Genomic DNA, 27708 nt, shown 5'->3' with positions numbered 1-27708 from the left:
CAGACTGGCACACTTACTGAGGATGGCTTGGATCTTTGGGGAATTCAACGGGTGGAAAATGCTCGGTAAGGAAAAGCTCAGAGCTGATAGAAAATATAATACTTAGTTATGCTTTAACAGCTTCAGCAGAATAGAGTAGAAAATTCAATGTGAGCTCATGTATGTTTGCATTTCTGTAATGAGCTGTAAGAATGCAACTGAAAATATGGTTTAGGTGTAATGAAAGTCAGAACTCTTACACAGCTGAGGTGGAATTTAATTTGTAAAGCCTGAGACCTCATTAGGTTCACACTGCAGAAATGCTGAAGTACAGCATGTTTCCTTAATCCTAAGTGATGACTTTTGGGGCTGCTAAAGTACAGTGTGACAAGAGGACTCTATATAAGGAATCAAACTAGACAGTGAATTAACACAGTTTTTGAAGGAGACGGAAGTTGTGACTGTTTCTGAAGATTCCAGCCCAGAGTCTTAGTCTATTTGCTGTGATGTGTGAAAATACAAGTGAAGAGACTTGTGCAGTCAATTTTCTTCTGCTAATCTAAACAAACCTTTTGAATTGGCTCATAATAAATAATTATAGTGCTAAGTATATTATTACTTCATTGTTTTAGTTTCCTTTTGCCGGAAGAGAGGGCTTGCAGTGAGAGCTTGCTGAAGTCTGAGTTTGTTGCTTGCATGGCAACTTGTCATTCCCTTACAAAAATTGAAGGGGTACTTTCGGGGGATCCGCTTGATTTGAAGATGTTTGAAGCAATAGGATGGGTAAGTATGTGCTTGTTTCAAGAGGTGCAACGTTTTTAAGGTCGGTAATTTGAGATTTCCTACACTGTTACGTGCAGGATAAGCTATTATATGCTGTAACTGTAAAACGGTGGGCTTTTGATAATGCCTGTGTGTCAAAGGAAGTCTTAATATGAAAATGTTCGTAAAATATGTTCAGTGCAACAGTTTATAGAACTGAAGGGATCTGAAGAGCTAATTTACGTCTTTCTGATGCGTGTTGCAAAGTGTCAATGCATAGAATAAATGTGTAAAATAGTGAAGTGGATCTTAAGTTAATTGCTAAATTAAGACATTTAATTCTCACAGGAAATCCTGTTCAGAAAGATCATTGCACTTTGGGCTGACTTCCAAGCCTGTTTGATCTTCTCATAATGTAATTTTCAGAAAATAAAGTTAATGAAAGTATAAATTAGTTGCTTATTTTTAATACAGATTTTAGAAGAAGCAACTGAAGAAGAAACAGCCCTTCATAATCGAATTATGCCGACGGTGGTTCGACCTTCAAAACAACTTCTCCCAGAATCTAAGCAAGCAACAAATCAAGAAATGGTATAAAAATTCAAACCAATTATTTGAGTTAAAGTAGTCCTTCGTGTTAAACACACACATTTTGCCGTATGCTGTGGTTCTAGCTGATATAATTCAAACAGGATCAAACCTGTGTGGTTTTTGATGGCAAAGAGGGAAAACATGTTTAAACTGTTGTTGAAGGTAGTGATTCAGTATATGCCACTTTAAAGGTGAGCAGACTGATTGTCAGCTTTACCCTTATGGACTGGTTATGAAGTGCTGTAATGCTTTTTGAGCTTACACATTTTAATATTAGTGTCATTACCCAATTCTTACTGTGGTAATGAAGTGCTTAGGTGTGCTAATGTCACTGCATGGCATGGAATTCTTGCCACCATTGTACCTTAGAGATGTGTGCTTTAAGTGCCAAGTTAAAAACAAAATGTACTTGGCAGATTTAACATTTTCTTCTGTCTGCATTTTGAAGCATTTTTTAATACTTCAGGAGGGAATATTTAAGCATGTGACTGTAAAACCAGACTATCCAGAGCAGTGTAGTGGGAGGGTATAGCAAGCTTGTTCCTCTGTATGTCTCTTATTCTGTAGTAGATAGAAGTGTCTTTTTTGTTCAGAACTCCATGTAATGCACAGCAGTAATTACTGTGTAGTTAGCTTGACATGTGAACATTCTCGAAACTTATTACATGATTTTTTTAAAAATACGTACTTAATAATCACGGCCTTATTCTCAAATACCATAGCACTTTAATCATTTACATAGCTAAACAGACACAGGTTGGACTGAAAGATCTTGCAAATTCTAATCAAGGAATCAAGCTCTGAAGTTCTACTGTCTCTCACTGAAAGTAAAGGATGCTAAACAGATGCAGTATATTTGTATTCAGCTTTTATGAAATCCATTGCAAATACAATGTGAATTTATATTGAGTGCTGTGTAGATTAATTTACTGATTTATGTTTAAATAGTTTGTAGCTGAAAAAATACTTAAAAATGAATATTTACAGTAAATGTATTTTTTTTCTTTTTTTTTAGGAGCTGTTTGAGCTTCCGGTATGTATGCTTTTTCAATTAAGCATGTACCTGTTTTCTTAGAATGTATATAGGTGTAACCCTTTTCTTCCTTCCTGTATGACACAGACCAGTTATGAAATCGGAATTGTGCGCCAGTTTCCATTTTCTTCAGTTCTGCAACGTATGTGTGTAATAGCGAGAGTTCTAGGGGAGAAGAGAATGGATGCTTATATGAAAGGTGCCCCTGAAGTGATTGCCAGCTTGTGTAAGCAGGAAACAGGTAAAGGAACAAACTATTCTTATTTATTGTGTAGCTCACCTGTAATCTGAATAATTTTAATAACTCTAAACTTGACCTCTTTAAAGTTCCTGTTGACTTTGAGTGTGTCCTGGAAGAATACACTAAGCAGGGCTTCCGAGTTATCGCTCTTGCTCACAGAAAACTGGAGTCTAAGCTTACATGGCACAAAGTCCAGACTATTAATAGGTAAGAGTGACTTCACTTTTTTAATGAGTAACAAGCTTTAAAAGGAGCATGCTTTGAATTAATTATGCAATGTTTATTTTTGTTTTAATCAATTACTACTCTTCTTTAGCTTTCTTCTCTCTTGACATACGTAGTTCTGTGCATTCTTTATTTGTACCCTGGACAATACAAAGAAATGTAAGATACAGAAGTTTTTCTGCAATAATGTGAATTATGAGGAACATCTTTAAGCTTGAAATGAACTACAATATTAATTTCTTATGGTGTTTGTTTTATGCTAATGTGGCAGGAAACCTCATTTGATTTCTTGGGTATTTGAACATACTTCTATCATCTGTGTCTATTAAAGATATTAGCACATAGTGGAAAGTCTCCTGTGCATGTTTGATATAGTTTCTTCATCTGCTATAGATAGCATGTCCATTTTCTCATTGCAAAGCTTGTCAGAAAGGTTTGGAAGGCAGAAAGGTTTCTTCCTTTAAAGAGTAGTATTTCCTGTTAATTATTTTTCAACTGGTCCTAGTTTTATAGATAATGCTATCTTTTCCATTGTGTTTGAAAGTGTAGCATCGCTATGAAAGTGCCAGTTTGGACTCTTCTTTTGTATCAGCTCTGTGTACAAGATGAACTTTTTGCAAAGCAGTACAGAGAGTAATGGGTTTTCCAATTTCAAGTGTAAAAATCTACAGTAGCAGTAAAATACTCAAGACCTGTAAATACGCTGACTTTCACGTAGACCAAAATTAATTAGTTGCTTTATTTAATTGGCTAATGTCTGTTAATCTTGCTAGCCTTGGTTAACACAACTTGGTACTTGTATGTTAAGTATTAGCTAATTTGGAAACTGAAGATGTGCATTCTGAACAAATCTTAAAATTTGGCTGTGAATGCAGTTAGCTTTAGAGCATATTTTCCTAGCTATAAGCTTTTTGAGAATGTGATTTCTTTTAGAAAGAGTTCTTGTGGAAAAAACTAAAAATTGTGCTTGAGCGGAAACATTTTGTTATACTGGTGTTCAATTAAAAAAGGGAAATAAGTATAAATGATTATATATAATCTTGGGTCCTTTTTTATAAAGCAAATCCCTTACTTTTTGTGGTTAAAAATAAACATCTCCCTTTGATAAACAGAAAATCAGGCTTTTTAAGCCACATCTAATAATTCTAATTCTTCCAGTGTTCTCTTCCTTGCCTCCTTTTCTACAGAGATGCTATTGAAAGCAACATGGATTTTATGGGGTTAATTATAATGCAAAACAAGCTGAAGCAAGAAACCCCTGCTGTACTTGAAGATTTGCATAAAGCCAACATTCGCACCGTCATGGTTACAGGTTGGCATCTAAACATTCATACTCAAAAAAACAAAAATCCATCTCTTTTTGGTCTTTAATTACAGTGTATGAAGTCAATTTTTAGTGTCAGTAGGCTGGGATTACACTGTATTTATAGCGAGAGGGAAGTTTAGAAACTATTGTGAGAATATGCAGACACCAATCTCTTTCTTCTTGGATAAAAGTTGGTTTGGTAAGTCAGAGATGAGAAACCAGTATAGGGCTTAACTCTACTTCATAGCTTCCTCTCCCCGATTCCATGCACAGGTTACTTTATACTGAATTGAAGGCTGAAAAACCTTAGAGGTCTTCCAGGTCAAACTAGATCAAGGTCCTGGTCTAATATTATGCCTGATCCTGCTTTGAGCAGGAGATTGGACTAGGTGACCTCCTGAGGGTCCCTACCATTTTGAATTATAAGTAATTTTTTATTTTTTTTTTAGGGGAGGGTGGTAAGAATGGCTTAGCTAGCCTGCTTACAGGGACATATCTATGCTCAGTGTTTTCCATGCAATATGTGTGCTTGCTTTTTAAATCACAGCTATTGCAACTTTGGAATAATGTTTTGATAGGTTTGCAATACAACTTAGTGTTTGCATGTTCTGTGACCATGTTTAAAAAGCGGTATTATAAATGGCTGCATGTTTTTTGCCTGATATTCAATATATACGAAGATGTGGTCAATAAGAATCTAGATCTTTATGGCTGGAAGAAGCATATGGAGTTTCTAGTGATGTTAGTGCCGAGGAGGTGTTTAATGGGCTAGGCTCTGAATTTTGTCTGTAGGCTTGGCTTGCCCCAAGGTTGTTACTGGTTTGTTAGGCAGTCCTAGTTTCAAACTGGCTTTGTTGGTTTTGTCTTACATGGAGTATCAGTATACACTATTGATCCTTTTCTAACTGAAACCTTTTTAAATGCAATTGTTTAACAGGGGATAACATGTTAACTGCTATCTCTGTGGCCAGAGACTGTGGAATGATTCTACCTCAGGATAAGGTCATTATTGCTGAAGCACTACCTCCAAAGGATGGACAGGCTGCCAGGATCAACTGGCATTATGCAGATACCCTTGCAAAATGCACTAGTTCATCACCAGCCATAAACTCAGAGGTAATACAAACATTATTATGTTCTTAAAGTGTAAGCAGTTAGTTTTACTGTTGAGTTTCTTTCTTTTTATCTTATTCCATTAAATAGAAAATCTGCTGTTAAATGTCAAATCAGAATTGATGTACTTGTTAACTTTCAGATCTTAAAACACCAGAGTAGTAAAACAGCTGGGGGAGATAGTCTTTCAACTGTGATACAACATTTGACATGTTAGGTGGTGCAGGAGGCAGGGTTTTTTCCCCCACATTTCAATCTCTTAAGACTGCTCTAGCTGCTTGCAGTTGAAACATTAAACCGTATTTTCTTAATAGTAAGTGTTTTCATTGTATGAGGCTTTTTTCAAGTAACATTCTTAGAAACCTCCTCTACTGTGAGATCTGTGGGATTACTCCTCTGAGTATTAGCTTGAAATTACAAGGTATCTGTGTAAATACATTATAGCTAGAGTGTTAAACTGCTTTTGATAGGATATTCCAGTTAAATTGGTCCATGAAAGCCTTGAGGATCTCCAGATGACCAAATACCATTTTGCAATGAATGGAAAGTCATTTGCAGTGATTCTGGAGCATTTTCAGGACCTGGTACCCAAGGTGAGCATTTCACTTGAGTATGGGCACTTTTGATGGTGAACAGACTTTGCCCTGTGAGCATTAAGAGATCTTCTGTCTTCCAGCTTGTGTTACATGGCACTGTGTTTGCTCGCATGGCGCCTGATCAGAAAACTCAGTTGGTGGAAGCTTTACAAAATGTAGAGTAAGTATTTGCTTAAGCATAGAAAGCCGGGAGGGTTGACTGAGTGGTGCAATAGGAAGAAAAAATTGTGTATGCTGTTAGCTGTTTTACCAGATGAAAAGGCTGGGCTAATGTAACATCCCCGAGTTGGTAGATCAGCCTGTTAGCTGAGCAGGAATGAGAGTAGTACCATCTGCTGGCTAGTTGTAAAAGTTTCAGACTTTTCATGAAGTTATAAATAATGAATAACTAAACTGACTAACATGTTTTATAAATCTGGTTGCTTGGCTTAATGAACAAATGCACCAAATGTCTTTTGTATATTACAGAAGTACTATTAACTGGGTGACTTCTGTTCATACATGGTCAGTATACTACTGTATGGTGTCAGGCCTTGTAGCTATGCAAGACAGACAAAAGTCTGTCTGCCTAAAGCAAAGACGCTTTAGACCATCTTGGAATGATAGAGGGCTGATAAACATGATTGGTTTGGCTGACCTGGCCAAGTCATGTTACTTTTCTGTCTACTTCCTTGTATGTATAGTGGCAACAGTAATTGCTTTTAGCATTAACAGTCACTCATTACTATGCAAACCCTGAATAAGTCAAATAATGTAGAAGTATTTAATGAAATAAGCTAAACAGACTATGGTTAGGGAATGGTTCAGAATGCTGACATCTGTTTGGTTTTTATAGTTACTATGTGGGCATGTGTGGAGATGGAGCAAATGACTGTGGCGTAAGTATATTTTTATTTTCCATACAAAACTGTTCAGTTATGTTTTACAGCTGAAAGCAGGTTTTAAAATGTGCTCTTTCTATTTCAACATTAACTGGCAGGCACTGAAGAGGGCACATGGTGGTATATCTTTATCTGAACTTGAGGCTTCTGTGGCATCACCGTTCACTTCCAGGACACCTAGTATTTCCTGTGTGCCAAAGCTGATCAGGTAATGCCACTTACTGTGAACTTAACTGCATCTGTGTAACTCCTTTTGCCTACCCTATACTACTAGTATATGTTTGATGCTGTAGGAGGCCAGTTTGAACTAAAGAACAAGCCGTACATTTTTAGTAGTTCTGTTTCTTTAATGAAGGTACTTTGAGCAAAGTCTTGCCATAGAATGATGTAGTATTTTGTTACAAACCCTTTTGTCCATGTAAAATTAATTTTTTTAGAGTGTGAGCAAGCTTCTACATGTTAATATTTAATTTGATGTCCTTGTGACTCTACTAGTTTCCATAAAGGCTGTGTGTAATTGGAAGCAGTAAAACTCTCCAGATAACTGCTCAGCAGCGTACAAAGTTGAAAACAAATTTTCTACATAGGGTTTGACCAATTTTTGCTTATAGAATTGGAAGTTGGTTAGTAATTTTGGATAAAGGTCAGCCAGAGAAGAATCTAGTTAAGTCTGTGTGGAACTAATGAGGTAATGCGTAATTGGAAACATTTCTGAAGTCAGCAGCTCTGTGGCTGACTGCATGTTTGTTCAATCTGTGCAGTAAACTAGTGCTTCATCGATGCTTTTTCAAGCAGACCTGCATTTTAAAACCTTCCTTGGAAAACCACATAAAGTCCAAAGAACACTGAAGTCTGGTGGCAGCTCAGTTCAGAAGGCATGCTCACGACTCTGATGTACTTGACAGTGTACCGTTGTGACCCCTTTCTCTCTGTTTTTCTTCAGCCTAATGTCCCTCGAAGGCTTTGGTGATGTGTTTAATTGCAGCTAACATTTTGCTAAGCAGAATTTAACTGCTTGCACAGGAAGCTTTCCAGTTACATGCTTGCATTTGTTTTAACAGGGAAGGCCGTGCTGCTTTAATAACTTCCTTCTGTGTATTTAAGTTCATGGCATTATACAGCATTATCCAGTACATCAGTGTTACTCTGCTATATTCTGTAAGTATCCTGAGATTTGAAAATGGATAGATATTGAATATAAATTGTTCCAAGTCTTTTTTGGGTATGCAACACCTGCATTCCAAAAAGTGTCTTTGGACTAAAAGTATTGTGAGTATTCTTTCAATTTTTTTTTTTATATTAACTGTATGAAAAACATGGGAGTATCGATTTTTAAAGAGGCAATAACTAATGCCTATGGATAGAAAGGCTCTACAGTGTGAAGTCCAAAAAAGCATATCAATGGAACAGAAATACAATTTTCAATTGTTTAAAAAACATCAGCATTTAAAAATAGCCTAACTGTATTTAAAGGGCAATGCATTCCTTTTATGTAAGGATTGAAAGAGAGCAGCTTGCAAGTACTGAGTTAGGAGGGAGAAAAAAAAAGAAAGCCAAGTGAGGTGTTTCCTATTAATATGATTGGATTTGCAATATGGCATGTGGTAGAAATCCTGTCTTTTTTAATTTGTATTCAGAGTTAATCATGGAAAGTACTAAAGGACCTTGGCATTTCTGTATGACTACATAATAAAGCTATGGTGTTTAGAGAACTGTGGGCCTAAGCTATTATTTCATTGGTTTGTAAGATTCAGTAATGTAAGTTTGATTACAAACAAATTTCAATTACAGATAGCTTATGCATCTTGAAACTGAAGTGGTTTCATACCTTGATACTTCAGGAATTGGACCTGTGAATTGTAGAGTAGTCAAGACCCCTGCAGATAAAGGAACACAGTTTGCCAAGAGACTGTCTTGTTTTACAGGGTGATAATTAAAGAATTAATGCCATAGGAGTGTCACTGTAAGATGTTTCTTGGTATGAGGAGATTACCAATGTTTCAAGTGTGTTTTCTGTCTAGATCCTGAGCAATTTGGGAGATTTCCAGTTTCTCTTCATTGATTTGGCAATCATTTTGGTGGTTGTTTTCACTAGTAAGTATTGTGTTGAATTACTACTGCTGGCTTCTATGAAGCAGTTTTTGTTTGGTCAGTTTTTGTTTAACACCTTATTAGGTGCTCTTTGGAGTAAGCACTGTGACATACAGTTGGGATGTTACACCTACTACAGTATATGCATTAAAAAAACCCAACACTGTGTACCGAGTTAGATTCATCTGAAGCCTGTGAAATGCCCTCATACAAAAAGCAGGTTGTGGGCATGATCATAGAAAACTAGTTCTCCATGGTACAGGAAGTGGTAAATCTGTACTGACACAAGGAAACCGTTTTTGGAATCAAAACAGGAGTTGTTCCAGTATCATCTTTCTCAAGTGTTTTGATTTCTTGCATTTTTAGTTGAATTTCTGTCCATAAAATGTTATACTCGGAAACTATTACCTAGTGAAGTACTTGATTCCACAGAATTCCATTTTCAAGTTTAGTAGAAGCTGCTGCTTTGGAGCAGTGGCAGACCAAAACTGAGGAGACGAGCTGTAAGCCCTTGTGCCAGACAAAGGGAATTTGGCCAGACACTACTAATTCCTCAAGTCTCATGGCTTCTATTATTGTCCCCTGCTGTCCTGTGCTGCTGGGGGTGACCAGCCTATGGAAGGCACTGTGGCATTCTTCTAGTGCAGTATAATCTTTTCAAGGTGGTTTCACACTTGCAATTCTGGACTAATTTTTAAAGTGATGTCATGAGCAAGCCATTGTAATTCTGCAGAATGTGAACAGGGTAACTCTCGAAAACCGTAATGATGTAATGTGTCATTTGTTTTTCTTTCTCTTTGCAGTGAGTCTGAACCCTGCTTGGAAGGAGCTTGTTGCGCGAAGGCCTCCATCAGGTCTTATCTCAGGTCCACTTCTGTGTTCCGTTTTGTCTCAGATCGTCATCTGCCTTGCTTTCCAAACCTTTGGGTTTTTTTGGGTGAAACAGCAGTCCTGGTATGAGCCTTGGACAATGGAATCTGAGTAAGTGTTTCAGTGGCTCCGTGCAGGACGCAGTAATGACTGGAAAGCTACAGACAGTAACTGCTCTCTTCTTTACTGACCCGCTTTGGGGACTTTGTAAATAAAGCTTCTGTGTGGCGGCTTGTTAGTCTACTGGGTTTTTTTGTGAAAAGCTTACTAAATACATAGGAGTTACCCAATGGCTGAAATACAAAACTGGGTCAGAGCCACACTGCAAGGTCTGAAGACTCCATAACTTTGGGACAGTTGAGATCAAAATTTGAAATAATGGTTAAGATCTATTTTAACTCTTCTATATTGTAAAGGTTTTTTCCTGTTAGAGTTCCAGTAAGTCAAATTCATATTTCTGAAAAAGAGGTGTTTTAATCCTTTTTTTAGATAGCAATGGTTTTTTACGTGTGTGTCTGCAGTGATAGTTTCTAAACAATTGATGTAGTGAACTTATAAGCAGAAAGCATAAAAAGTTAAAGTTCAGAAATCACGAAAATTGCTACCTCCCTGACACAGTTTCATTTCTTACTACCTGTTTTCAAAGATAGGATTTTTTGCTACTGTAGTAATTTGTTCTGTCACGACTTTTGTTAGTAAGTAGGCCTTGTTTGCTGCTTCTCCTTAACACAGTGTTAAATGTTATTTTACGTTGTAGTGCATGTAATGTATTGGATGCCACAAACACCAGCTCTGCACGCCATGGGAATGAGACTCTTCATGATGAACATTACATTAAAAATTATGAAAACACAACTTTGTTTTTTATATCCAGCTTTCAGTACCTCATAGTGGCAATTGTCTTTTCTAAAGGAAAGCCCTTTAGACAACCATGCTACAAAAACTGTGAGTCTTTTCTTACTATATATGGGTCCAAATTAGACTCTTAGTAACTGAGCCTTTGTTTATCCATGGCTCGCTTACAACTCCTTTGTCCCACTTCAGCAGTAGTAGTGTTACTAGGAGAATGTAGTATAGTTATTCTCTGGTAATCGGAGATAGAAATAGGGAAGTGTTGAACTGTATGGAGATATTTGTGCTAATAGTTGCTTTGTTTGTAGAAGTATATGTGTATATACATTTCAGCTCTGCAAGTGAGCCAGTGGGAAGCTAAGTCTGGCAGTCTGTCTCTGTATGGCGATCAGCACAGCTTGTATTGTCAAAATCTGCCTAGAAGGGTTTTAGAGGGAGAAAAGAGGTTATTCCAAGGGGTAACGAACCCATGATACATGGAAGAACTGTCTAAAACTGATTGTGAGATGGTCCAATTAAAATACTTTTTTATTTTTTTACAGTTCTGTTTGTTGTATCTGTGATAGTTCTTTATGTCTTCATATTTTTCATCTTGTTGCATCCCGTTGAATCTATTGACACATTTCTTGAGGTAAGATTCAGCTGATATGCAGGTGTCTGTACTTCCTAGGATAGCTGATGGGCTGCCTTTTGGGGAAGCTTGACTCCCTTTAGAGCTTTGCGGGGGGGGGGGGGGGGGGCGAGAATTTTTAACTGTTGGATATGTGTTACTTCATTTGTGTGTTGCTAATCGCTGGCAACTTTTTCTCACAGCTCGTGTGTGTGCCATATGAGTGGCGCCTAAGAATTCTCTTCATTGTTATTCTCAATGCAATTGTGTCTGTGCTGATGGAGGTAAGAAATTAAAATGGGAAAAAATGCTTGTCTGTTAAATTTTTCAGGGTACATGTTTGTCTTTTGTTTAGAAGGTATCTCTTCACAGCATGCTGGTGTAAGTGGTCGCTGTTTTCATAAGTTAGTATTCCTAAAAATGTCCTTGTAAGCTAGATTTAAGGTGTCAAGGTTTTCTGTGTTAAAAGCAGAATTTTAAAACCTTTTTCATTAATTAAAAAAGGAGGAAAACTTGAAAGACATACATTATTTCAACTATTTCATAGGACAGTACTCTCCATATTTATTTGCTTGATTTGTGTTAATTCAGTTCAGAATAACATAGCATAGCAAAGAACTATATAAAATTTTAGGGGAGCCTATCTTCATTCAGTTGCATCATATGAATAGCTTATTGTTCAGGATAATGCAGGTCTGTATAACTTGTTCATCTAATCTGATCCAAGTCCAGAAGTAGAGATGTTCTTGCAGAGATCTGCTTTTTCCAGCCCTGAGCTTATCCAAAGTCAGTCACTCTAGATATTGACCTCTTCTGCTGTAATGCCAGAGTTAATGTGGGCAGAAACACGCCCTGCTTTGCATCCAGGTACCCATATGTTGTTTCCGAGAATCAAAGTTTGACAGGTACATCCTCCAGAAGGAGTCTGGATTCAGTGTCAGTCATTTATTCCTGTGGTTAGTTCTTCTCCCTGTGATAGTAATGCCTTATTTCCAACGTGGATACGTTTGGGTTTTGGTTGCAGCCATTAGTCACTTTCTTTTCCTGCAAGGTGAAAAGCCTTTCAACATTATCTAGCACTTGCACCTTACAATTATCTGTTTTTACTGTATAATGTTTTCTCCAGCTTCTAGTCAGTATTTCCATTACTATGGAAGGGATTTCTATCAAGGTAACCAGCGTAATGTTTACTTGGATCATACCATTTTGGCCTTTGAAGGTTACTACAGTGTTAATATTCTTCCTGGTTGACTAGTTTTTTCCCTTTTATTTGTGACTTAGTAAAAATAAAATCAGCCAAAGGTTTTTTAGATGCTTTAATCAAAATTGTCAAGGCTTTGTGCTAAAAATGTTCCAAATAGAATTTGCAATATATGCTATTATGTTGCTGCTTATTGGAACATGTTTTTCGGTGTTTTGACCTGATAGGTGGTAACTTGTCTTTTCCAGAACATGGCAGTGGATGCTAATTTTTTTGGACCTTTGCCTTGTTAACAGACTTATCCTCTCCGAAAGATCCTATGACTTTCTTACATTGTCCTGTATTTACTCTTAACTGTGCTTGTGATATTTTCCTTTTTATGCTCTTTAACTCTCTCCTATTTTTTTTACTACTAAACTCTTAAATATTTCTTTTTTCCCACCTTTTTTATTTGTTAAAAGTTAAATTTTATGTATACTGCTGTCCTTGCTACTGAAACAATAGTTATTCCGATACTGCAGAATTGTGGCTTTTTTGTCTTCCAGTAAATTTAAAACAAACCTTCTAGATAGAATTTTTTTTTTTCCATTTAATGTTCTTATTGCCATCTGTGGGAAATCAGCTTTTTTGAAGTACTGAGATTAGTCCTTGGAATTGAGCTTCATGTTGATACATGGAGTGTAAATAGGTGGTCGTTGCAATTTCCAGTCCAGTGATAAATATTACTGAGAGAAATAAACTTACCTTCTGCTGAGAAATCACTTTGTTCTGCAGGTGATCTTTCTAACTTTTATACAATCTGGTGATGTTTCTGTTCTGGAAGTGTAAGGGCTCCAGTAGCAAGTCTGTACAGTGTGTTAATCCATGTATCAGCATGTGCCTCTCGAGGACAAATGGTTCTCCTTTTGGTTGAAATGTTCGTAAGGTTCCACTCCTGGGCCTTGTTGGTTGCCACGTCAATCTGTAAACTTCTGAATTTCTACTAAGTATAACATAAGGCATGTAATTACTGCGGAGCGTTTGCTTTCATCCAGCATTTCAAATCCCACCCCACTCTTTCTCCAGTACAGGTTTGAGTTAGCATCTTTCAACACTTTAGTCACTTAACTGTCGTGACCAAGACTGGTAGGATGACTTGTCACGTTCCATTTAAACAGACTTTCCTATTTATCTTGTTGCCCATACTTCAGTAGTGGAATAGAAGTACCTATAGAATTTAGTTTTCTTGACATTAAATTTTTGGAATGTTCTGCTTTGACTTAAAACCTATTTCTTCCACTTTCCCCATTAAATGAATGCTTTTAGACAGGTAAGTTGTCTTGCTGCACAGCAGGTGTCCAACAGAAGCATTGTCTAGTGAGCCTCGCATCCCAAACCTTGTTTTAGAATACACACTTCACCTTTCATAACTTCAGCCTGCTTTTGTCCCAGCTTTTGAACTGTATTTGTCCAACTCCGGCAGTATTACTCTAGGCTCTCTGAAGCTTTTTCATGTGATGCCAACTCACTGGGTCCGATGTGCTGTGTGGAAATGTCAGGGTATTTCACTCTTTCACTTCCAGTATAGCTCATTGCCTTTCTGTCCTTGTGTCCCTGGGTGGATTTTCTGCTCACTACGCTTTTCACTGCAGAGTTAGCTGGGTACTACAGGTCATATTCTGAGTATCTAGGAAAACCTGCTGTTGCATTTCCTCGTTTCTTTTAACAGGGTAACTCTGTATGTGTATCACCTAGCGTTTGTTCTGCTGGCACTAATCCCTCAGTAATCACCTCTGGAAGTATCTCATAAATATGAAATACTTGAGGAATTGGATCGATCTTCTTCTGTCACACTTGCCAGTTTGACACTTGTGTGTCACACTACAATCATATGTAGTTTCTTCATTGCTTCTACAGCAGGAATGGTCTCTGGCTGTGGTTGTCCCAAACGTGGTTTCTGAAATGCTGTGTAAAGCTTCTGCTTCTTCCATGTGGGTGCCAGACGAGGTTCACAAAGCACGCATATTCTTTCTACCAGATGACAGAAAACACTGCATAACAAAGGCAGATCCTAGCAGATGTTCCTCCTTGCCCCTGATGCCCGGTATAGACATACTTAAACTAGACTGGCTTCAAAAGCAAACATCTAACAAGCTGAACATTTGTTGCAAATGCTTTATAAAAGCACCGTAAAATTCTGGTATATTTTAAATAATAAGCATCATAAAGTCTGTTATAGAAGTCTGGCTAATCAGCTCCCCTATCTAGTGGCAGAGGTTAGTCAGATGTTAGAAATGGAATCTGTCCAAAGATGAGTTGTAGGCTCAAGGCCATGGAAGATACAGGTTCACACCTGTGTTGCCAGATTTGTTCAAGGCTCTTGAGTCCGCCCGCACAGCCATGTGAGAATAACCAGATGTACTGAACATACCGTTCAATTTCTGCCCTCCTTTCCAAAATCTGGAACAGCTCCTACAGAATTCCTTCAGACTTCCTGCTGGTGGCTCAGCTTTGCTACCCCACTGAAGCTTTTCTGGGAATGTCGCTGGTTTAAAACAAACCATGAACAAAGCATGGCTCCAGCATGAAGTACACTATAATGTTAAAAATGGTTTGAGGGGAAACTCCTTTAAGCACTCATGTCTGCAGTGCTTCACAGGTTTTTTTTTTGAGAATTGAAATGTGCTAAGAATGTGTATTATTTTTACCTGTATCAAAGGATGCAGTTTTGGTCATTGCTGCTATTGATTTAAAGTACATGTTCATATTCTTAAATCTCATGTGAGCACTTTAAGAACGAAAACATTTATCACTTAATTACTGACAAGTAACGTAAACTCAGTTTTGCCTGGCACTGAATTAGTTATGCCTAACACACTATTTCAGGTTTTATTTGTGATGTGCACACTAACAACAAATGATCATTAGTTTCTTTAATTCTTCCCACTCACTGCAATGTCTCACAGAATGTCCTCCTTGATATGATCCTTTGGAAGGTTGTGTTCAATCGAGACAAACAAGGAGAATATCGCCTCACCATACCCCAGCCGCCTCAGGTTGGAGACTAGTATTTTGCTGTCATCATTTGAGTGCATGCAGATTAATTCAATTGTGTCTCTTTATGATCGATAAGTGTCCGTTGCTTACCTTAAGCTTAAGACTGCCTAAATTAGATGTCTGTAACTGGAATGTTAAAAGGAAAGGCTTCTGGTTTTTAGATTTTTCTCCTTGTGGATACTTAAAGAATTTAGCTGTGTATACAAGAACTGCAAAGCAAACCCAGAGGATTGCTTTTAGAACTTTTGTCACTTTATCTTCAGTTTGTATATTAGCAAGTTCTGTGTTTTCACAAGTTAGCATGCTAGGACTGGAAGCGTCTTGATTTGCTTGGAAGCTGAATTGCTGATGCTGGGTCTAAGCCAGTTCTTTATTGAATTGATGTGGTTTAGAATTTTAGATCTTTCTGAGAGCAGTAATTTATAGCACATAGAAATGAAATGAAAAAAATAGCAATTGAAAGTATGTTATTACTACTTCAGATTGTTTAGGAGGCTGAAAGATTTAGCTTCTGCTTTTCAGGTGACCATGAATCTTGGTTTGGTCTGCCCCTCTGTCATTAACACGTGAAGGAAGTCTATGTGCAATCCCATAAAAACTAGCTTTTTCTTTAAGCCTCTGGGCTTATTGCATTTAGCTGGTTGTGAATTTGTTCTTGCCAGAATTGCAATGGTTTATTTCTCAGCACTAAAATTTTATTAAATGTATTCAGTTCAGATTTACGTTTTTCCTTTTGAGGCTGTTGAAGAATGAATTGGTTTGTATTCACCAAAGAATGGAAATTGTCCTTAAAGGCTCTTGTTTGGTTCAGTTCATCAATTGATAGAATTTCAGAGCGTGAAGACCATAGAATATATCTCCATTAAAATGTCAGCCCTGCAGACTCTCGGTGCTCTCTGAGACACGAGAGGGATCCAGTCTTGAGAATGAGGAATGGTGTTTCTCTTCTCCAGGTAGCTGTTATGTGCGTTTAGGACTGGGAGAGGAAAAGTAGGAAGGAAAGAAGAGTTAAGTTCAATAATTTGTCTGTTTTAATAACTATTAATACCTGTAGGACTTAGGTTTCTCAGTATCAGCAAGTTAAATTCTGCCACTTTTGGCTGGCTGGTTGCCTGCAATTAAACAATTTATTGCTTAAAAAGTGTTTTGAGACTCTGGGAATTTGACTGCTTTTTCTAGACCAGACTTTCATTCCTCAATAGTAACGTTATTTAATGGTGTCTGTTATACCTGTGTTTATTGAAGCTATTATAAAATCGGCATGAAAGCTGTTGGTGACCTTAGGTCTTACAATAATGCAAAATACTTTTTTTTTTCTTAGTGTTTTTTAAATGTCATTGCTGTCATAGTATAGAAGAGATGACACAGCAGAAGAGTTTCTGTACTACACTTTCTAGGTCCAATGTGACAATGAGATAGTAAATTAGAAACTAGAACAATAGTTTTTCTTCTATTGTTAATTATATTAATTTTTTCTTATGGTAATCCAGTTTTCAAATCTGTTCACTTCTGCAGGAGGCTGTGAATCGCTGTGGAGTCTGCTTCCTTTCTTCCCTGTTTGGTTGTAGAGAGAAGACACCAAAAGCCAAGTATATGCATCTAGCTCAGGAACTGCTGGTTGATCCAGAATGGCCGCCGAAACCCAGAACAACAACAGAAGCGAAAGTACCAGCCCAAGAAAATGGTTCATATCAAATCATCACTGTAACGTAACAGTGGATCTTGGTGGCACGTGTCTCTAGAAGTATTCAGAAGAATGTAATTTTAAGGCTTTATTTGAAATTGCAGGATACTAAATGTCAAATTCTAATGCAGATGTTTCCAACTGTTTTGTGTCTCTGAATACGGAGTTCAGAGCCAGACATCTTATGGCTATACATTTTAAAAATGTAGGTGACCTTAGGCAGAACAAAAATGATTGTGTTTCCTTCCACCTTCTTTCAGATTTCATTATTCCTAAATGAGATGTATTTGAAGGTTTAAACTGCAGGGCAGTTAAAACAGGTTCACTTAATTTGCCTGGAGTATCTTAATCATTGTTCTAACCCGCTTACCTGGGCACGTGTTCATGTAAACCCTATGATGTAATGGTTTCATGGTAGTACTAGAGGCACATAATAACTTTGTCATGCCTTTTTTTCTTTTTTTTTTTTTTTTTTCTTTCTCCTCCTAATATATTCACTGTTGAAAAGCTTTGTGCCTCAGAACGGTTCTAAAGTTTTGGTGTGTATACCTCTAAGTTTGTCCCTACTAGTAAGGAGTGTTTCCAGATGTAATGTTTGGAGTTTAAGTTTAACTCTTTAGTTGGCCACAGCAGGAATTAGGAATGCGACAGAAGCAATATGCTCTGTCCTTAAGAAGAAAGCACATTGCTTTCAAGTGGGTTCTTAGCATCTTTTCTAGCTAACCCTAAGGAACGGCTTAGGTGGCCTCCAGAGGGGGAGGCATTTGGCTACACTCAAGTTTTTGGAGAAGGAAGGCTGGAGAATCTTAGCACTTTCTTCTGTCTCATGTTTTATTACATTTAGCTATGCATTTCTCCACAGACCTTGCTTTTTCCAGCAGAAGGGTTGGATTATCCCTTTGTGGACCATGTTTTATTTGTAAATATCAAGACAATTTTCCTATATACCTTGAAGTAGTAAGGCCAGTTACTGCTGCAAGAGAAATATGGGGGTGGGAGGGAGGAATATTTTCACATGCCCATGCTTGGGACTGGTGCATGTTAAGACCATACGCATTTCAAAGAGTCTGCCAGTGTCTTAAGCACTATATGTAGCTGTATGAAACAAAAATAAGAGAAAATAGATGAGCTAAAATCTGTCTTGCTACAAAACTATAAGGCTTATGTAGGTTTTATTTATTAAAAAATAATAATAATAAAAAAAAGCTTGCATCACCAATAATGCTGCTTAAGCACTTGGGGTGGCGATACGTCATTTTGCCATTAGGCGGTGTCAGAACACAAGACCACTAGAAGAACAGGTCTACAGGGATGTAGAGGTAGGCATCGTCTTTGTGCAAAGGTTAAAACTTTTTTAAACCACAAATTACTGCTCTCCAAACCATCTTCAACTTGCTAAACGTTCAGAAAAGTCTCCTTTGGTTGTCTTTGAGAAGATGATAAGATATTGACTCCTGATCAGTATGTTTTGACCCAGGTGTAACTGACTGGTTCAGACACCTCCAAGCTTTGGGAAGGGATCTGGGATCTAAAGAAGTTATGATTCTGTAGAGATCCTTTGGAGAAGGAGGTCGGGCCCTTTAGAGTAGTCATGAAAGGAGGGCCCCAAACTGCCTGGCCAGCTGGGATCATTTTGAATTGTGTGTATTCTGATGATGTAATTTGAGGTTTTGGTTGTCGCTGGGTGTTTTTGGTTTCTTTTTTTTTTTTAAAAAAAAAAATATTCCTGTGGAGACAATTCCATTCCAGCATTGTTTTAATAAGGGAAACCTTTCAGGTCGAGCCTAATTCCCCTGTGTTCTGTAAGGCAGTATGGACAGTGTCCCCACTGCTCACGTTATGGTTTCTGCAGTGTTGAACATACTGTGCCAATGGGGAGTTTGAAACTGGTGCTAAGTGGTTTGGAAGACTTTTTCCTAGAACTTTGGGGTTTAAGTTACTAACACTTGCTCCTCATAAATAGTATGCATGTGATGTACTATCCTCCAGTCCAGCTGTCAACTCTTTTCCTGATGGTTTTTTTTTGTTGTTGTTGTTCTTTGTTTTCGAGGGGTTGAGCAGGAGGAAGGGGGAAGTGGTTTCTTCAGCATTCATTCAACAGAGCAATGTACAAGTCCTATTATCCTACTTCTTAAAGTCATAAACATCAAACAACATCGGTAGCTTTTCAGGAGTCTGCAATTGTGGACTTGGCTAAATTTATGAATCTTGAGTCGGTTGACTAACTTCTGTCAATGTTGATATTACAAAAGCTTTGTAGCATGGAATAATTGATGAAGAATAATTCTTAGCTGCGTAAGTAGTATTCAAATTTGAAGAAAAATAATATTTCAGTTGAAAAAAATGTTGTGAAGCTATGCATCTTGGACCTGGGAGCTGTGACTTATCCTTAAATGCGTAAGCTTTTACTTTCCATTTCCTTGACCATTTCAGCTTGCTTGTTCCATCAGAAGTGAAAGAAGATACTTGTGTCTTTCCCTTTTATATGCTTTTGCTTAATACTGTCTCTAAACTGATAATTTCTCTTGGCTTGTTTGGTTTCTGAAGCTAGTCTTTCAGTCTTATGCTAGTTTATTATTAGACTTACCTAGAAAGTGAGGAGGAAACAGCTTATTCAGGTGGGCTTGTCTTCAGAGAACATTTTAGGGAACTCTTACTAAAACTGAAATTGCCAAGTGTCTCCATTTGATTGTGTTGACTAATGGGTCATAAGCCTGTTAAACTTGAACACTGCAAATGGGAGCTTGTTTCCTCAAGGTATGCGTTCGGAGCTAGCAAATGTTGAGGTTGCATGCTTGAGCTCTGACCTGTTTGCTTCTGACGCTTAGTCAAGAATAATAAATCAGCTTTTCTGAGAATCCCTCTTGTTGTTGCAAGTTCAGCCACAAAATAAGCTTTTGCATCTTCTGCGATTGTTGGGGTTTATGCCTTCCTGCCCAAGAGCTGAGTTCAGCCACCTATAATTTTTCTCATTTTGAGCAGTTTTTCTGGTTGTCAGAAACGCAGCAAACTAGATCTGCACTAGTGCATTCAGTTTCTCCTTTGAAGTAAGATAAAATTCAGTTTATAGTGGAAAGAATCTCTTCTGATGTTCATCTTGGATGTCTAAATTCAGGTGAACAGACCAATTTAGTGAGCTCCACTAGATACTTGGTAGACACTTTCTTCCTGCTGTATATTTTGGCCTTACGTTGAGGAGTTTGATTTATTATTAAATTATTTGTGTATGCAGACTTTAATCTGTACGTATATTACTTTGATGTATTAGGATTTGTAAATATTACTGATTTTTAAATATTATTTATGCACATACTTAAAGGACTGGTCTATCCAGAAAAGCAATTGCTAAATAATAAATGTTACTTTTTAGAAATAAATTGCAAGATCATGAAATTGTATATCCCTCAGGGTTATTTTTAAAGGTTTTTTTTTTTTCTCTTCCCTTCAGATTCAATTAGCAGTAACTAATTTCATGTACTATAGAACTAAATCTACTGTAAAAAGAAGATGCTGCAAATAATGCTTGAGTAGAAGCGGCTAAAACACCACAGAACTGACTGTCCGTGTTCATCGTAACTTTAAATCGGAAACTCTTACTGTTGCACTTTTTAAAAGTTGTTGGATTTTTAATTCTATTTATTTTTTTTCTTTCTTCATGAAGGTTGTGCTGAACAGTCATCCCAAATCGGGTAAATAATCCTGTACTGTATATGTATATACAGTATAATACTAAGCAGATGTGGAGTCCTTTTTATGCTGCGAATTTTTAATGCTTATGTTGATCATCACAAAATGAGAGAGCTAAAGTTCTGTAGGATTTCTCCCATGAAATTCTGAATTGTAAACTTAGGTTTTTGTATGTCTAAGGGAAAGCTGTGGGTTTTTGACAATTTTTAGAGTCTTGAATATGTTGATTTTATACAGTAAAGCTTCAGGTTTTTAAAGCTATTTTCAACAAACTGCAGCTTGTTTGATAATTATGTGAACCAGAAACTACTCAGTATGTCATTAATTCCTCAAGCCTAACACAGATTAAAAGGTTCGTCATTACAGCACGCTCTAGAAGCTCAGCCTCCTTTTTATTTTTAGATCTGAAATGATACTACATCTTTGTACTTAAAATATGTATTGCTGCTCTAGAATGGTACCCTGTTGTCAAGAGGCATACATAAATAACTGTACAATAGAATTGTAAATAGACTTGTAAATCATTTTTGTGACTGAAGCTCTTTGAAAATAAAATTAAAATGAACAGATATTTTAACTCTTTTCATTAGTTTCATGACATTGTTTTTAATTATTCTTTATGCAGTTAGATCCAAGGTTTGGTGAAGAATACAGACCTATTCCCACTGATGCCATGGGTATCTTGTTCAGTGCCTCTGTGTTTTTGAAGGTGGGGGTGCAGAAGAACGCGTGCTGTGTGCTAGCATTGCACAGTTAGCTCTGCTGTTCTGCAGTGGGGTAATACTGACCAGACTTTTACCTGGTGGCTTATGAGAGCCCTTTTAAAGCCAGACCTCGTGCTTGCAATAGCAACTTGTTTCCACCTTCTGTTAGCCAGATGTTGCTTTTGTCTTTGGCGCATAGGAGGCATTGTCTTGAAAAGACTTTTGGGCAAATGTTCCCAGTTGTGAGCTGTCACTATTGTTGCACTCGTCTTCAGAAAAATCACCCAGAAATGAAGACATCTTTTTCCATCCTGTGGCTCACCTTCCATTTAAACATCCATTGGCAGAGCACATGATTTTAAACTTGAAGATGCTTGAAATACCTGGGTACTTAATTACAAAAACTTTGCTTGAAATTGAAATATTAATATTTTGATAACTTAAAGCTTTTCTCTCTTCAGAATCTTTCAGGTATTAGGTTTTGGTGGTCTGTGACTCCAGAAGACTAGGACGAAAAACAGATGCCAGATAGGTCAACCCTGGGTTGCTTAGCCAAAGCATTAAGTAAAAAAACTCTTCATTTCTTACTCGTATTGCTTTGACTCCAATCCTGCAAGAAAGTAAAAGCCAGAGCAGCCTTGCGAAGGTACATAGCAATCACTTGGTGGTTTAAAGTAGATGTGTCCACTCCTTCAAAGCCTAATGCACCTGGGTAGCAGACTGTGGTGAAAGTGTCTAACAAATTTGAAATCTCTGATCATAATTTGTGCTGAAAAGTATATTTCTGACTTCACCCAGATTTGCATTGGGTTGTTTGAAGCACATACTCCAATATCACTGTCAAAGAAGCTACAGGTGGGTTTTGTGCCGTCTCATTTGTGACTTCAGCCTTTCTCCTGTTCTGTGAGTGCTCTCAAATTCTACTTTTGAAATTGTATACAAGCTATGGAAGCTGGTTGCTTACACAGCTAAACGTAGGTGAAATCTGCTCCGAAGCTTAAAATATTCTTTGGCCTTTCACAGTAGTTACGCAAATATGGGTGAAAGTGTTATCTAGAGGATGCGTTTTGCTGTTTTACTTCCCATTTAAAGTGCAGAATCATGGTGAAGCCTGATTGCCTGCTATGCTCCTACTAAGTTCCTCTAAAAAGCAGATAAGTTTCCAAGGTACAGTTCAGAATTCCTTTTTCATGCTTATATGAGTTTAGAAACTTGCAAAAAAGAAAGTTAAGCATCATAGTAAATGATACTTCTGCTCAGTATTCTATGAAACTGATTTCAAAACCAATATGTGACTTTTAATACGGTAACAGTATTAATGTATTGCTTTGGCATCCTTTCACAGTCTTGAGAAAGATGAAAGCGGGTGGTGTAAAGGGAAGGAGGCTGTAGACCAGAACATGGTAAAGGACCAGCCAGGCTGGTGTCCTTTCTGGAATGCCAGGTGTCTCATGTGAGGGTTTGAGAAAATGTTAATCCACAGGAACGTATAACCGTGGCCCTTATGTTGATCTTACTGTATTCTCTACCATTAGAATCTTCAGTTATGGAAAATCAAATATTTCTTCAAAAAATACCATTAGCAGCTCTAGATGCTTGAGATCCATAAGATTATCCAGTTCCTCTGCCAGTCATGTGCTTGTGGCCCGAATCCCTTGCAAAGAATGTCTATTATTTCATTGCTTGTGAAAATGCATGCCTTCTAGCACTTCTGAGTGTCTTAACCTTGTCTCACCGAGTACTGTCTTACCTTTTGTTATGAGACCAGGAAAACAGACCTCAGTCTACAGTCTAGCATTAGCCTGTTTCTTGTTTTACAGACTTATTTTACTTACTGGCCTGCAGTCTTGCCCCCTGAGGCACCTGCATTTGCAGTCTGTAGCATAACAATTTGGGGTCTTCCCCCCCCATTTTGTTTTCTAGGTCTTTATTATTATTTAGTTAGTTAGTTGGGGTTTTTTCCTATTTATTATTTAGTTCAGCTGTGGTCTTGGGTTGGGTTGGTGCAGGCTGAGGTGCCAGTCAGGGCTTGAAACAAATTCCTTGGTGTGTTCCTGCCCTGCGTGGAGGGTTGTGCTCACCCACCGTCCAGAAGCGGCTCACCAGGGGTCACCAACCAGGGGGCTTGCCCTGGGGACACAGGGATGTGCCCAGTCACCACCGTGCTGGGGGGGGGACAGGCAGGATCAGGGACAGGCTGGCTTATGAGTTTATTGAAGTAAAGCTGTCGCTGGCTTATAGAGATGGTCAGGTTTGGAGGGAGGGGGGATTACTAGGAGGGTGAGATTCACTGAAAGATTCTTGCTTGACACAGAAAAGTCCTTTAGAAAGGTGAAATCACACGATCCTTTTTTTTTTTTTTTGTGGCTTACAGTCTCATTCAAAGAGCTGTAGAAGGGCCAGCAAGAGCTTACTTGGCAGCAGCATGTTGCTGGTAGTTGGTAACACTAGGTGCTGTGTCCTTCCCTTCCTGAGCAAGCGATGCACATTTTACCAGTCTTCAGTACTCCAATGATTTCTTGCTTAGGTTCAATTTTTACTTTAAGTACTTCCTTTTGCTGTTTCTGGTGCAGCAGCTGTTTTTGATCCATGATGGTATGTTCTTGGCGGCAGTTCAGGCATGTGAGATGCTCTGCTCTCCCACCTGACTTCTTTTTGAGTGATGGGCTTTGTACCCCTCTCTGTGGGGCTGGTATGGGAGAGCTTCATCCTTGCCCCTGGAAAAGGCTATGCTGGGATGGAGCCTCCTCTGCCCCAGCCTTCTGGGTGCTGAAGGCTGACACTATCAGCTGTTCCAGCTGTGCCTGCAGAACTTGTCCAGCTATTGCAGCAGTCCCAGCTGCTGCTTCTCCTACAACCAGCCAGGTGCCTGACTTCCAGGTTTCTGATACACTTGGACTTGTTGATTTCACTAAGGAAGTATTTCTAAACTGTGGATTTCTGTTTTACTTGCTCATTTAAATATTATCATTTATAGCTACAATGATTGCTTTCCTGTCCCTCTTTTTGTTTGGAAATCTATACAACTTTGTGGTGTGTTTCATGCAGATCTACCTTTATTGTTCCAGCTTTCCAGCTAACTTCATGGCACCTCTTTCCTCTCATTTCATTGTGTTTTTAATACCGCTGGTAACTTAGTATTGAGTTAAGCTGTTGAAATGAGACTTGTTTGTTATCACAGACTCACTATTGTCCTGTGCTGCATGAGCTCTTGTGTGTTATTTCAGGCTATGTCAAAAATAGCCTGTTGCTTCTTGTGTGTTCTTTGGCTGTTCCAAGAAGTGATCGCTTGCAAATGCTGAGAGATGATTTAACAGAACTGTGTGCTGTTTTGCTTTTGGCCACTTAAAATATAGGACACTCTTTTTACCTCCATTATCTATTTTTGCAGGCTAAACTTTATTTTAAAAACTCAGATAACCCAAAATTAAAAAATATTGTGGTTGCAGGACCTTTTGATATTTTTTTTTAAGTATTTTCTGTGTGTAACTTGGTAAAATGCTCTTCTGTTCAAATAAATATGTGCCTTATGACTGCTCGAGAGTTTCATCATGGTATTCATACACTTTTATTATACTTGACTAGTACAAATATAAACAAAGAATATTTGATTTGTGAAAGAGTTTTATGTGTACTTCTCATTGTACACTGTAGAAATATTTGCAGTCAACAGTAATGGAGATCTTGGGGTTTGCTTTCAAGCCAAGAGAAATTTTGCACATGTTTTCAGGTTGTTCACGCAACTTTGACAGCTGCTAAGTTATTAACTAGCTGTGATCATATCCTGACTCTCTCCTATCTCTTGTAACAGCTAATGTGTCTGGCACTTCGGCAAGGATGTTGGTGTTTCGTTTGTTAGTGGTGATCAAGCTTTTCTTCCAGCTGGATGCATCTGTTTGTCCCGAGAAGTGCAACTGCTCTTCAAAAAATGCAATTCATTGCTCTGGTCCTCACATAAAAGACCTGGAATCGTTAAATCTGCCTTGCAACATGACAGAAATTTACATAATGGACACAAATGTAGCATACTTGCAGGATGAGTTTTCTAGAATGGTGGAACTGCAGCATCTCATCTTGTCTTCGAACAACATCTCTGTGATTTCACCAATGGCTTTTAAAGGCTTGAGAAGGCTAAAAGCCCTCAAGCTGCTAGATAATAAGCTGGTTGAACTTCCCCCAGAAGTGTTCGATGACATGGTGCAGCTTCAGCAGCTGATCATTGAAAATAACAGGTTGAAATCCATCACAGAAAACCTGTTTGACAAACTAGCTGGTTTGGAGGAGCTTTTCTTGAACAAAAACCAACTAAGAGCACTTCCTAGTGGCATGCTGAAGAAACTTGCCAAACTCAAAGTACTGAACTTGTCGAGAAATTATTTGGCAGCACTGCCTCGAAATATATTCAGTGCATTAACCAGGCTCGAGAAGCTGATGCTGTATTTTAACAGGCTGTCTTCAATAGAGTCTGGTATGTTTGACAGCCTGAAGGGGCTGCTGGAACTCTTCCTGCACTCCAATAACATCCAGTCCATCGCCCCTGGTGCGTTTCATTGTCTTGAGAAACTGAGAATCCTAACGCTCTCCAGAAACAAGCTTGAAGTTTTGCCTCCTGGGCTCTTTCTGCACTTACATGATCTGTCTAAATTGACCTTGTACAGGAACCCACTGAAGTCTCTTCCAGAAGTATTGTTTGGGGAGATGAGGCATCTTGGTAGCCTGTGGCTGTATCACACAAAGCTCTCAACAATACCAAATTTTGTGTTCAGTAACTTGACAAATTTAGAGCTTCTTGTGCTGAGTTTTAATCCAGAGCTTAGTGTTCTTCCTAAGAATGTGTTCAGTGGTCTGAACGAACTGCGGGGCCTTTCTCTGCATACAAACAATATTTCCAGTTTGCCAGAGGACATCTTCCTGAGCCTTCAGAAACTGCAGAACATTTCCCTTTTTGATAACAGCCTCGAGGTTCTTCCTAGAAACCTCTTTCACAATCTCAAGCACCTTCAGAAAGTTTACCTGAACAGTACTAAGCTGCAGTCTCTCCCTGGAGACTTCTTCACCGCTTCACCTGAGCTGCAAGAAGTCTGCCTTGATGACAACCCTTGGAAATGTGATTGCCAAATTCTTGGTTTCCGAGACTGGCTCCAAAGGAGCTTGCAGATAGTTAAAAATGTGCCCTCTCTGACATGTCACAGCCCACTGGCACTGCAGAGTGTTTCTGTGGTGGCTCTGACGGCTGATCACCTGAAGTGCCTGCCAGCCACTGCTGGTCCGTACCAGGCATTCAGCTCGGCTTACTCCCGGACGTCGACTTCCCTTGTGATGGAGCATTTCATGTCATCTTGGGACACAGATACCAGCACACCCACATCAATTCCTCCAGGTGTTACCTATTCTTATGTCAAAGACGCTGCACAGCCTACATTTCGTTTCTCAGAAGTTCCAACCCAAACCTCTCCCAGCATCGTCGTACAAACCAGCAGTGTCAGGGGAACGGATTTAACTACTCTGGCCTGGTGGGAAGAGTTGTCAGCCCACAGGAGTGCTAAACCCTATTTTAATGCCAGAGTTTCTTATTGTCAGCTATTCTTGTGCCTTCACGGTTTGATTTTAGCACTCCAGACGGTAACCATTGTGCTCGGTGTGTATGTGATGGGTAAAACCAGGCAACTCTTGTGCTCCAGAAATGCTCCTGCTCGGCCTGTAGTTCTGATAAAATTTTTAAGAAGATAGAGAATACCAGCCAAAGGGAGGATAAAAGGGTTGTTTTGGATGCATTTTGGGGGTTTGGGCAGTTGACACTTGATTCAGGCATGGATTACAAACCTTCATAGCAAGAACCATAAAGACCTCGTCTTTATGGCTAAAGGCATAATGAAAATGTGCTTTTATGCACCTTACAACCACTTTTGGCAGACACTATAATCACTGCATATTGCTACAGCATTGGTGCATGAACCTGGAGAACGAGCTGAAAGAAAATCTGTGGTCACCTCTGCACGTGTACTACTGGTGTCCTGCTTTGGACTGCAGCCCTGTCCCTGCCAGACCCCACTGCTGCCGTGCTCGCGCCGCTCAGGTGGAGGTGGCATCAGCGCAGGGAAGCCTACACAGGAACACGGCTTTAACCACGCTTGGAAGGTTGCCCATAGTACTTCAAATGCATTTATGCCTTATGCTGCCTGCAGTGTTTTGTCTCCTTATTGAGAAAATAAATGGCGTTTTGGGGAGGAGATGCTGGAAAAGACC

General features: G+C 38.6%; 2 protein-coding genes across 10 annotated transcripts in view; both read left to right on the top strand.

The window, feature by feature from the left end:
- Positions 1 to 21327, top strand: part of ATP13A3 (ATPase 13A3) — a 61226-nt gene extending 39899 nt beyond the window's left edge. For 5 of the 7 annotated variants that reach the window (XM_080410079.1, XM_080410082.1, XM_080410080.1 and 2 more), the window contains 20 exons: positions 4 to 65; positions 612 to 762; positions 1216 to 1332; positions 2348 to 2365; positions 2453 to 2606; positions 2693 to 2813; positions 4019 to 4143; positions 5075 to 5253; positions 5721 to 5843; positions 5927 to 6006; positions 6682 to 6724; positions 6826 to 6935; positions 7789 to 7885; positions 8749 to 8821; positions 9622 to 9799; positions 10446 to 10633; positions 11083 to 11171; positions 11354 to 11434; positions 15297 to 15386; positions 16903 to 21327. In XM_080410079.1, the coding sequence (XP_080266205.1) occupies positions 4 to 65; positions 612 to 762; positions 1216 to 1332; positions 2348 to 2365; positions 2453 to 2606; positions 2693 to 2813; positions 4019 to 4143; positions 5075 to 5253; positions 5721 to 5843; positions 5927 to 6006; positions 6682 to 6724; positions 6826 to 6935; positions 7789 to 7885; positions 8749 to 8821; positions 9622 to 9799; positions 10446 to 10633; positions 11083 to 11171; positions 11354 to 11434; positions 15297 to 15386; positions 16903 to 17100 (2277 nt within the window). In that variant the 3' untranslated portion in view covers positions 17101 to 21327. The remainder of the gene's footprint in view (positions 1 to 3; positions 66 to 611; positions 763 to 1215; positions 1333 to 2347; positions 2366 to 2452; positions 2607 to 2692; positions 2814 to 4018; positions 4144 to 5074; positions 5254 to 5720; positions 5844 to 5926; positions 6007 to 6681; positions 6725 to 6825; positions 6936 to 7788; positions 7886 to 8748; positions 8822 to 9621; positions 9800 to 10445; positions 10634 to 11082; positions 11172 to 11353; positions 11435 to 15296; positions 15387 to 16902) is intronic. The other 2 variants (XR_013931783.1, XM_080410084.1) reach the window with 2 other exon arrangements.
- GP5 (glycoprotein V platelet) lies at positions 19330 to 27699 on the top strand. 3 transcript variants are annotated; one of them, XM_080410088.1, is made up of 2 exons: positions 19330 to 19468; positions 25274 to 27699. In XM_080410088.1, the coding sequence occupies exons 1-2, from the start codon at positions 19465 to 19467 to the stop codon at positions 27190 to 27192; spliced, it is 1923 nt and encodes a 640-aa protein (XP_080266214.1). In that variant the 5' UTR covers positions 19330 to 19464; the 3' UTR covers positions 27193 to 27699. The 3 variants fall into 3 exon arrangements, with proteins under 3 accessions (XP_080266214.1, XP_080266216.1, XP_080266215.1); XM_080410090.1 differs by lacking the exon at positions 19330 to 19468 and adding an exon at positions 22774 to 24327; XM_080410089.1 differs by lacking the exon at positions 19330 to 19468 and adding an exon at positions 22774 to 24342.
- Positions 27700 to 27708: the final 9 nt, after the last annotated feature.

Source organism: Falco punctatus (assembly GCF_963210335.1).
Source record: "Falco punctatus genome assembly, chromosome: 13".
Taxonomy (NCBI): domain Eukaryota; kingdom Metazoa; phylum Chordata; class Aves; order Falconiformes; family Falconidae; genus Falco; species Falco punctatus.
The sequence above is the reverse complement of the archived record's forward strand: the minus strand, read 5'-3'. Positions and strand labels throughout refer to the sequence as shown.